This window comes from Candida theae, assembly GCF_024610275.1.
Source record: "Candida theae strain CBS 12239 chromosome Unknown scaffold113, whole genome shotgun sequence".
NCBI lineage: Eukaryota > Fungi > Ascomycota > Pichiomycetes > Serinales > Debaryomycetaceae > Lodderomyces > Lodderomyces theae.
In genome coordinates, this window is record NW_026261358.1 from 151 (window position 1) to 11688 (window position 11538).

The following is an 11538-nucleotide window of genomic DNA, read 5'->3' on the forward strand; positions in this document are numbered from 1 at the left end:
GTTACAGCCTAGATCAGACGCGACCAAGGGATCTCAAACATTTTAGCGTTTCTTATTGTGGGATACCACGCCTGACTCCTTCTCCTGGTGTTTCTAATTAATAATATGCGTATAGTAAGTTGAGTCAATAATNTACTTTTTGTTGACTTGGTAGCGACAATTGACCCCATAGCAAAGACCCCGAAAGAGCGAATGGGCGATGATCACGCCCTCTCTGAAGAGTAAAGCACGACGTATTTTTCAACCTGCACTGTGCATATCACGCTATTCGCCAAATATCGCAATTTACAATCCCACGTCAGCACAAGCCTCTTATTCACAGCTGATACTTTTAAGTCTCAAGCTATCTCCATAATGGAGGGGTTTGAAGAATTCCTTAATCTACGAGGCATACATCGGTCATTGAATAATAATCACACAACCTCCACGGCCTTTTCGCGTCACCAAATCAGAGTCCAGCCGCAAGATGACTATGATATGCTGGATGATGAAGATTTGATCGCGGCTTCTAACTTTGTTGAAGCTGATATGGTTGAAAGTATTTCCAATGATAATGAAGTTCAACCCGACCATGATCATGAAAGACATGACGATGCTCATGCGGAAAACGATGAACAATTTGACGTGAGAGATCGATCTAATGATGGTATTGAGGAGCAACATATGCTGTTTATAGAACACGCAAATGCTCTGGAGTTTGGTACCAACCGTATTACCACAGGTCGTGGACAGGTTGGACCCCAGGCTCATCGACTGATTGAAGAGTACACCGAGGAGATAAGACGTACTCTACAAGTGGAGTTTTCAGATCTGGACGGCGAGGACGAGGCATATGACTCGATATCTGATGACGATACCCCTGTTTATACGTCGAGCTCTTCTCGTGTCAACAGAGAAACAATGTCCTGCCTTGAAGAGTTGGATGACAATTTCAAATATACAGAAAGAAAACCATCAAGTGTGAGATTTAAATATCACCGTTCACACGATAAAACAAACTTTATATACTCGCCACCAGTGAAGACGATAGATAGAGGTAGTTTTGTGGTCGATATTGAACCTCATCAAGAGCTACTTTTATTGAAACAAGCTCCCGCGGAAAAGTTTTACAATGGAATGGAATTAAATGTGGCAGGAACAACCACTTTAAAGTCAATGAGGGGTTGCATGCAATACAAGAACAACTTGAGTTGTGTTTTTGCCCATGATGGTGGCGATTATCTAGTTGTTGCTTGTAATTCGAGACTCGATATATACGACTTTGATCTGATGACGAATTTGCCAAATGAAACCCCTCGTTTGATGTTTGATACCAAGCCTACATTTACATCAACCACAGATAGGGTTGTTGCCGCAAGTCCGTATTTCCCACATGGTATCAACTATGTGAAAAGTTGTCAGTTTCTTGGCAAGACGGTTGTTTGCGCATGCATCGATGACGGACGTTTGTTAATATGGTACGTTGATGCACTCGTTGAGCAATTGAAACGACACCAGCCATCTGCTGAAGAGGTTCAATTCAGAAACTTGAAAATACCTCCGAGTTTCAAGATTAGATTGAGTGCCTCTTTGTGGGGACTTGATATAAAGGACAATATTATTGTTGCCTCGGATAACTCGCAATGTATTGTGTTGTTATACTTCCATGAACAAGATGGGAGATTTTATCATGTGAAATCACATCAGCTTCTACATAATATACCTAGCGTTGCCATCATCAAGCATACGCATGGAGCCGTTGAAGTTTCGTGTGTTACGATTGCAGGAGAAGTTGTAGTTCTTGATTTTCAATTCAAGCTCGTTTTGGGGCCATTGAACAAATCTGACTTGGAGTTTTTCCAACATAGGGCAGTTTATTATACAGATCCAATGATTGAGTCTTTGGAATATGGTAATGGGGATGACGAAGTATATCGACACAGGCATTTGGATCACTATGAGGATAGGGATTTGATTAGTAGTGCAAGGACTGTTTTCAAAAGGGTTGAATTTTATCCTCCTTCGCTTTTGTCGCGATGTGTCGTTGATGAGGATTGCTGGACAATCCAACCATTTCGTCGTAGTTGGTTTCTACCGGTGGGTTCATTGCAATCGGTGTTTGGTGATTGTGAAATTGACGATGAAAAAGAGTGCGATAGGATAATTGCAGAAAGCATCGTTTTAAAGTCGAAACAAGGATTTCAATTGCAAAGGGAGGGGGAGGTGTTGCAAGAAGATGGGAAAGATGATGTGATTGATTCTGGAACTGGTTTGGGTCTGGCTGCCAACTACCAATTTTACCAATGCGACTCAATCGATTTTCACGGAGTTGAACCTCCCGTTATTCGTATGCCAGCTACTGCCAAAATGACGGATATCAATGATGAGTATAGGCGAATTCATAGGGATATTTTACTCCATGAGAAACTGAACAAAATTGTTGATGATTTCTTGGCTGTTACAACTTCTAAAAAGATGGCTTTATTCAAATATCCCAGCTTGTATTGTCCTTGTGCGACTAAGCCTTTGTTTAATTTGGACTTGCATAAGAAAACCGAAAGTTGTTATTCAAATAGGCTTTCAATCTCAGCCGTGATTCCCGAATTGTCATGCTTCATTGGTGTTTCTCAACAAGGAATAGTGACAATTATGCGAATGTGCACTTATCGAGGAGTTTATGGAATGCGACAGGAGCATGTGTTTCCTAATGCTTTTAAGGTAGCAGCCACTGCCGATGGTGGCAGTTACCGAACCATTGTTGGGTTGAGTGTACGAGAAAAGAAGAGTCAAGTTGGTGTGAATAATGGTGATTGTTCAACTGTGTTTGATAGCAGTTGTATTGATGGCGTGCGGGCGAGTGAGATAAAAGACAGCCCTTCATATTTACTTTACATTTTGTATGATGATGGGAAGATACTTGGGTACAGCTTGCTGGAGTAATCAGAATGACATTTACCTGTATCAATGGTTGTGAGTGGTGAGGTTTCAGTTTCCAATGAAATATATGTGTATATAACTGAAAAGTACAGTTTACTGTGTGGTACAAAGTACTTCTTGTAAACATATGGTGTAATACAATTGAAAATTGGCAAAAGATATCTCTAGAAAAAAAAAAGAAAAGAGAGAGTGTTGCGGATAGCATTTACTATAGCAAAACGTGAGTACATTTCAGCTCGTTTATTAAACCTAAGGAAATGAATTTCATAAATTGGGGCGTGTGGCGTAGTTGGTAGCGCGTCTGCCTTGCAAGCAGAAGGTCATGAGTTCGACTCTCATCTCGTCCAAACTAAATAATTTGAAGGCATATCAAATTACAAAATAATTTTTTTTTTTTGGCATTTCTTAAGGGGTTTTCTTTTTTCTTTTTTTTTTTGTCCATTGGAAACCACTATTTGTTTGGTCCGTGGTCATTTCTCTTGGCTAAGGCGTATTGTTTTTCATATATGTTTTTTATGCAAATCGTTGGATACCAAAAAGGGGAGTTGTATTTATTTGGGAGTTTATCTTTATATATCTTTATTCTTTTCAGTCCGCATACTTAAAACTGAATTGAACTGTTTTTTGTTTTTTGTTTTTTTTTTTTTTGATTTTGTAGACGGTAAGGAGTGAAAGAGGAGAAGAGGAAGAAGTGTGTAATAAATAATTTGAAGTGATGGGGTTTTGTAATGTTGAAATAGGGTTAGTATATTGTAAATATGGGGGAAAAAGAAATGTATCAACTTTTTGAATGATTTTGCAACAAAAAAATTATGTAAACCCACCCCAAAACACACTTGATAAAATTGGAATTAAATACGTTGACAACCGCGGCCAGCTTAGCTTTTGATGGTAATTGCCTCCGAAGAAATCCGTACGTAGAAATCGAATTTACTTTAAAAACTTACTCTTTTTTTTTCTTTTTTTTTTTCTCTCTGTGTTCCCCATATTTCATCAGGCAAGACAAAAAGCCTTTTTTGATTGTATTACGTTGAGTGCTACAGAAGTTTGAACGAATTGTGGCAGAGTTTCAGCCAATGACAAAGTGCTTTAAATAACTGAGTAATAAAATAGCAAAAGGGAAATGAAACTCCGAAGAGGTGTATTATTTGTAAAGGGGTAAAATTCCGGGGAAGAACTCTGTTCTATAGAAATTAAGGAGGGAACAAAAATAAAAGTAAAAAAAAAAAAAAAAAAAAAAAAAAAAAAAAAAAAAAAAAAAAAAAAAAAAAAAAAAAAAAAAAAAAAAAAAAAAAAAAAAAAAAAAAAAAAAAAAAAAAAAAAAAAAAAAAAAAAAAAAAAAAANAAAAAAAAAAAAAAAAAAAAAAAAAAAAAAAAAAAAAAAAAAAAAAACAAAAAAATGGAAAACAGAATAAAAATACTTTGACATAGTTCGTGCACTATGGTTAATTCCGCCACTTTCCAAACCGGAGTTTTGTAAAATTGTGTAACAAAGCACTACAAGAGTGACGGAGTTAATGCATATATGAAGGTAAACAATAGTCGGTTGTCATAAAATAATATAGCATGCTATGCATAAAATCCGTTGAGAAATTGTCTATTATTTGTTGGACGCTTGTTTTGTTCTCCTGAAGCAAACAAAACAAAGGCAGCATTGTATAACAACACAAGGTAATGATGGTTATTTTGTCACATGGGCTCTGATGATGAGCAAAATTCACAATGTATGTGTATATACATATACATAGATGAGATTGCATGTGACAGGTATACTGTAGGTTTATAATATTCTCTTTTTTTTTTTTTTTTTTTTCAATGAGTAAAGAGATGTGTGATGCGGTAAGCAGCTGTATCTCTCAAGCACTCCGAGTGAAGGAGTACAAGATACGATATACACCGTTATACGTTTTATTATTATTGTGCTCAAGTTACTGCTAGTGTTGTATTAAACTCATACTATAACACAAGAATAAGGGACACACACACACACACATAAGTTCTCTCACCAAATCAGGAAAATAAAAAAAAAAAAAAAAAAAACCAAGAAAAGAAAAAAGAACAAGCAAAGGAAATTATATGCAGTACATGATACTACTAAAAAATAAAATAATAAGTGTGGGGTAAATTACTATTTAGTTTGACAGTAGTGTATAGTAATAATTACATAGCGATGATTAGACTACTATTAAATTGAAAGTGAAATGGAATGATGATGCTGATGATGATGACCTCTCCAATGGTTACAGAAGATTAATAGAGTTTTCCATCACGCCATGTAAAGTTGCTTCCCCACTTTCTTCTCTCTTTCTCTTCAACTTTCCTGTTCAGCTTTCTTTGGTGCTGTTTTCTGTTGGGAAGGAGGAGGGGGGGGAGGCATCTAATTGAACTATGTAAAGAAAATTGTTAGTGTTTGTGATTAAGTAAAATGAAGTGAAGATACACACGCACTGTAATACTATTTTACATAATTTCCGTTGGTAGCAGCAAAATTCATAATGTGAATATATATATTTATATATATATATATACTTTGTTTTGTACACAAAAAGGACAGAAAAAAAGAAGAAGACAACAAACAACAAACAACAACAACAAAAATAATTGAAAAAAAATAGAAATTAAATTATCACAGTCTTCTAATATGAATTATAATATAGAGTATACAGAATATACAGAATATATATACAGAATATATATATATATATAAACCCTTGCCTTTCTTCTCATAAAATCTCTCTCTCTCTTTCTCTCAATTGCAACATACTTCTTCAGAACAACTATCAAACCAGACACACATTATTACCAACTCGATTTCCTTTACTACTTAACTACTGTACTTTGATTCAAAAGAAAAAAAATAAAAATAAAAATAAAATAGCTCACACTTAGACTACTATTCACACAATGTCATCCTCCTCCTCCTCCTCCTCCATAATAGATCACGTTACTGACTTTGGTCAAGAGCTACTTCCGTACTTGACTAAATGGTACACCATTGTCTTTCTCATTGTACTCACTTATATCCCACTATTAAACCTTAGAAACTACTACGTTGCTTGGAAATTGGGATGTCAAGACCCACCTAAATTCAGTAAGGCTGGCTTTACTGGTGTCTTTGCCTTGATCGAAGCAGTTAAAAAGAAGAATGCAGGAAGATTAGCTGATTGGGGTGATGAAGAATTTGACCACTACCCAAACCATTCCTTATACTTGAATGTTGTTGGATTGTTAAAGATTGTATTCACTGTTGACCCTGAAAACATTAAAGCTGTATTGGCTACTCAATTCAATGATTTTTCCTTGGGTACCAGACATGCACATTTCGCTCCTCTTTTAGGAGATGGTATTTTCACCTTGGATGGTAATGGATGGAAAGATTCACGTGCAATGTTGCGTCCACAATTTGCTAGAGAACAAATTGCCCATGTTAAGTCATTGGAACCACATTTACAAATTCTTGCTAAACATATCAGATCCACCAACTTTAACACTTTTGATTTACAAGAATTGTTTTTCAAATTTACTGTTGATACTGCTACGGAGTTTTTGTTTGGAGAGTCGGTTCACTCCCTTTATGATGAGAAATTGGGTGTTGCTCCACCAAACAATATTCCAGGAAGAGAAAGTTTTGCTGATGCGTTCAACAAGTCGCAAAAATACCTCGCCACTAGAACTTATATGCAAATGTTTTACTTTTTCATCAACCCCAAGGAATTTAGAGACTGCAATGCTAAAGTACAACACTTGGCTAAATACTTTGTCAACAAGGCACTTAATTTCACACCCGAGGAATTGGAAGAAAAATCTAAAGATGGTTACATTTTCCTTTACGAATTGGTTAAACAAACTAGAAACCCTAAAGTCTTGCAAGATCAATTATTAAACATTATGGTTGCTGGAAGAGACACAACTGCCGGATTGTTATCCTTCACCATGTATGAATTGGCAAGAAACCCCCACATTTGGCAAAAATTGAGACAAGAAATCGTTGAGAATTTCGGCGAAGGAGAAGATTCTCGTGTTGAAGCCATCACTTTTGAAACTTTGAAGAAATGTGAATATTTGAAAGCAGTACTCAACGAAGCACTTAGATTATACCCATCAGTTCCAGTAAACTTTAGAACTGCAACTAGAGACACAACTTTGCCACGTGGTGGAGGTGCTGATGGATCCAAGCCTATCTTTGTCCCCAAAGGTTCTACTGTTGCATACATGGTTTACAAGACTCACAGATTGGAAGAATACTATGGCAAAGACTCGAAGGAGTTCAAACCTGAAAGATGGGAAAATGCAAAGAGATTGGGCTGGGCTTATGTGCCATTCAACGGTGGTCCACGTATCTGTTTGGGTCAACAATTTGCCTTGACTGAAGCTAGTTATGTCGTTGCCAGATTGGCACAATTGTTCCCCACTTTGGAATCGCAAGATGACAATTACCCACCAAAGAAATGTATACATTTGACAATGAACTTGGATGAGGGTGTTTTTGTCAAGATGAAGTAACCGATTCAGTCTCAGTTTCGGTTTTTGTTTGTTTTTGCTTTTACGAAAGTGTGTATACGAAGGGTATATAAGAGATATTTAATTACATTGGGAAAATCTATTATTTATTAACTGTGGATAGACTGTAGTAATCAATAATTCATGAACTTGCTAGTTTGACTCTGTCCAACCCCAACGCCGCTCTCTCTGCCTCTGCCTCTGCCTCTGTCTCTGCCTCTGTCTCTGTCTCTGTCTCTGCTTGGGCCGCTCACACCATCATCTTCAGCACCACCACTCCCTCCTCCGCCATTCCCTTTCAACACCAAACCTCTCAGTTGAACCTCCTTCAAAAACTTCAATTGATGATCCCTCTTGAATTTAAGATACTCAACCACGTCAGGATCTTCCACGCCTTCATCGCTATCTAGATCGACACGTTGAGACTGCTCAGCATTGGGATCCACAGCGTAATTTAGGGGATGGTACTGATACTTATACCGATGCTGTTGTTGTTGTTGCTGTTGCTGCTGCTGCGGCGTGACCAGGCAGGAATAATGCGGTAGGTTCTCTACATCAAGTATCACGTCGTTGATGTTGATGCTGATGCTTTGTGAAGGAGGTGGCACCAGTCGATGGTCACTTAACGGAAGCCTGCCAGAAGTCGCCAAGGTGGATTTTATAAGTTGATTGAGATTTGGGATCGTTGTTTTCGTTGTTGCTGTTGTTGTTGCTGTAGATGGGGATTGCAATGTCGTGATACCGCCATCTTGAAAATCTGAATCTCCCGATTGATCGAGCCCATATCGCTCTATCTTGCTTAATATCTGACTTGGACACTTGTCAATTATCTCTTGTGGAGTTACTACAATCATTGACTTTGTTGACAAAGAAAGAAGGTCCCAACTTGTGTAAGAGATTCAATGTTTTCTCGACCTAGTATTTAACTATATCGCTACCAAATAATTTGCAACTAGCGGCACCACAACTACATCTTCACTGCAATACCATGTGCACCAAACTTGAATATAGCGCTACGTAAGTTTCGATTGCACATCTACACCACTACAAGCATTGCAAAGTTATCACAGCATTTTCCCTCTCAATAGTCCTCCCCCTTCCTGAGACGTGTATACACGTATACAAGCACAACCAGCATCTGCCACTACTCAGTATCAATAACCTGTCCCAACCAGTACTTCACATCATCTCCTAAATTATCCAAAAATCCCAAACTTGCGTAATCAGAAACAATTCCGGTAATCTGATTCACCACGGTTCTTTCCTCAGGCGGAATAGCGGTACTTTTTCCGCCACCACTATACGCACTCACACCGCTACTGTTCTTTGTATTATTTTTGATAATAACAATCAATTTATGTCCATACTTGATGATGTAGCTCATCCAATCGTGCTTATTGCCCAACGTAAATTTATGATAAAATTCATGAGCACTGAAATCGAAATTCCGAGAAATCTTGATCAATTGGTTGTGGATATTAACAATTGTGGCAAATTTTTCATCTTGTTCATCGAGGATTAAGGGTATTGACGATGTGTAATTCATTTGCTTGAAATCAACCACCGTGTATAGGAAATTATTATCAATCTTGGCTAAGTTCAATGTGGCTATCGAATTGGTACTTGTCCCTAGTGTCGATGCTTGATAAGAAACAACTTCTTCTTGTAATGGATTCAAGATGGTCAATGACAAATGTTTGTAAAACTCGGCACTGTCAAGACGTGCTGTCTCCAGCGAGTCGTACACTAAAGTGATGCAGATGTCGTCTCGGAAATATGTCACTAGCTGATACTCGGACTCAGAAAATACCTTTTCAGATCGATCATCATCTCTTGCAATGTTTGTAGAAAGATAAACAAGCTTTCTCAATATAGATTGATCCGGCTGGATACCATACAAGAACCGACAAAGTACATCTTCAACCAGCTTTACTGACTCCTGTCCGTCATCTGCACTTGGCAAACATAAACTACTATTTTCAACTTCACTCGAATCTCCTCCAAACACGCTTGGCATTGAAAGCCATGCTCTCGATGTCTTTGGCTTGAGTGTTTGCGAGTTCTCGTTATTTTCAGTAGAATTTACAGCGCTTTCACCACGAATCATATCGGACATCTTATTCCACGGCAGAACCACCAAGCTATTTGTCAAGTTGATTGGATTCATGAACCCAAGCGTGTCTTCTTCTGCAACAGCGTGGGAATCGCGATCATTACGCCCCCTTTTGCTCGTGGTTCGCATAACATAGTCAAACTCCATCCACTTATGGAGATCCACCAAGGACTCGTATTCCAACCCACCTACTAAGGACTCTATATGGATAAGACCCATTTTCTTCACAACTGGTGCAAAGCTGCTGATAACGAGACCATGCGGAATCAACTCTTCACTCAACAACAACCCTTTGAACTCATCTTTGACTCTCTTTGAAATTGAAATAGACGACTTTCTATAACCGTCCGCAATCATGTTATTGAACCCGGAGTAGTTGAAAATATGAGGCCATTTAATATCTCGCGTGCTTAAATTTTGATTGTAGTCGGACAAAAACTCACTCCACCATCGACTTGACAAATCTCGCAACACATCGTCTCCTGTATCCTCCTTTATACTCTTTAACGATTTGTGAAATAGTTTGAAAAAGGAATGCTGCTGATTGAGTAGATACTGCAATTGTTTAGTGACAGTTTGATCGTTGGATGCGATGGAGCATATAAGACTGTACGACTTCTCAATTTGAACCACAACAAAACTCTCACCCTCTGAACTGACAATCATAGGCTTTTTCACACTCTTTTCCGCCTTGGGTGTGGTGATGAACTCCAGGGAGAAGGCATAGACACCTTGCATTAATCCAGCCAATCGTATTTTGACATTGGGACTAATCTCAGTACTTGTATCACTATGTACAAACGTAATCAATCGCTTGCTCAACTCCGAGTCCAGCTCTTCCTTTGAGTCCAGAACTTCTTCGCCAGTATCAATAACTGCAATGTACTTGATCTGTCCAGGGCCCACTGAGTTCAACGACTCCACATTTTTAGACGTTTCTGCTGCACTCAATGAGTTTTTGAAGTTTGGTAGGTACTGTGTAATGTAGCTTGCCATGTTGCAGCATAATCTCTCCCTACGCAGCCGTGAATTTGCAAAAACGTGATTCTTAATGATGATGAAAGTTGTGGTTGTTATTGTAACCGCGTATTGTTGTCAATAAAAAATTGAACAATCAGCACCTCAGTAACTGAATACCTCACAACACTTTGGCTCCCACGTGATGGCCGAGCCAACTCAAACGGACACCTTGTTACCTCCCTAGTTACTATCACTTTCATTTGCAATAGATGAAGTTCGAATTTGCTGTGTGTTTGGAAATTCACTCGTATTGTAGGTGCCAGTCCTACTTGATGAACAAGTGTAGAGGCAAGTCAAATAAATCGACGGCCAAATTGCAAAGCAAGACTATATTGTACATCTACAGGTTATCTGAATGAAAAAAAAAACAAATTCTTCGATAAGTATTTTAGAGGAAGATGTAGAGTCTTACAAACTAGTTTTAGAACTATGGAGACTGCGTACGGATGTTAATTGACTTGCTTGGTCTTATGTGACGCGAGCCATTATGTTCCTTTGGGAGATTCGGCAATTGTCCGTTGTTGGTTGTAAATTGCGTGTATCAGGTGTATTCCAGGAGTTTGAAGGATACACCTCGTTATGACATGGGGCGACAGTTTTATTGACCGTATTTGCTGAGTATGACAGCGTGTTCGTTGAGAGGTTGACAGAATTAAGAAGCTTCTCCACAAGGCACACCTAAAACATAACTAAATAACTTCCCTTCACGTGTTATACAGCTCCAGTATTACCGGTCATGAGTCAGAAAGAATAAACATGATTGCATCAATAATGGAAAAAAAAAACAAGAAAGATCATGGTGTGTGTGAATGAAGTGGATCTGATATCGGCTTTGGTACGACTTTAGTCGTTACATTGTCTTAAAACGAAGAACCCATAGAACGTATGTCCATGTCGCTTTATCTTCTGTTGAGAATGCTCACTTTTAAGTTTTCAGGAAAGCAGAGTTGAGATAAACTTGTGATGCAGAAGCTCATGTGTTGTTTTAA

The 11538-nt window shown here is 38.2% G+C and overlaps 4 protein-coding genes across 4 annotated transcripts; 2 read left to right on the forward strand and 2 right to left on the reverse strand. All coding sequences in view use genetic code 12, as the record gives it.

Moving 5' to 3' along the window:
• Positions 1–354: 354 nt before the first annotated feature.
• On the forward strand, positions 355–2919 carry KGF57_000679 (uncharacterized protein; the record flags this gene model as incomplete). The annotated part of the gene is made up of 1 exon (XM_051755172.1): positions 355–2919. One exon carries the CDS (start codon positions 355–357, stop codon positions 2917–2919), a length of 2565 nt encoding a protein of 854 aa, XP_051610808.1.
• Positions 2920–5820: 2901 nt separating this feature from the next.
• Positions 5821–7419, forward strand: KGF57_000680 (uncharacterized protein; the record flags this gene model as incomplete). Its single annotated transcript, XM_051755174.1, has 1 exon — positions 5821–7419. One exon carries the CDS (start codon positions 5821–5823, stop codon positions 7417–7419), a length of 1599 nt encoding a protein of 532 aa, XP_051610809.1.
• Positions 7420–7550: 131 nt separating this feature from the next.
• Positions 7551–8270, reverse strand: KGF57_000681 (uncharacterized protein; the record flags this gene model as incomplete). The annotated part of the gene is made up of 1 exon (XM_051755175.1): positions 7551–8270. One exon carries the CDS (start codon positions 8268–8270, stop codon positions 7551–7553), a length of 720 nt encoding a protein of 239 aa, XP_051610810.1.
• A 290-nt stretch (positions 8271–8560) lies between these two features.
• On the reverse strand, positions 8561–10525 carry KGF57_000682 (uncharacterized protein; the record flags this gene model as incomplete). The annotated part of the gene is made up of 1 exon (XM_051755176.1): positions 8561–10525. One exon carries the CDS (start codon positions 10523–10525, stop codon positions 8561–8563), a length of 1965 nt encoding a protein of 654 aa, XP_051610811.1.
• Positions 10526–11538: the final 1013 nt, after the last annotated feature.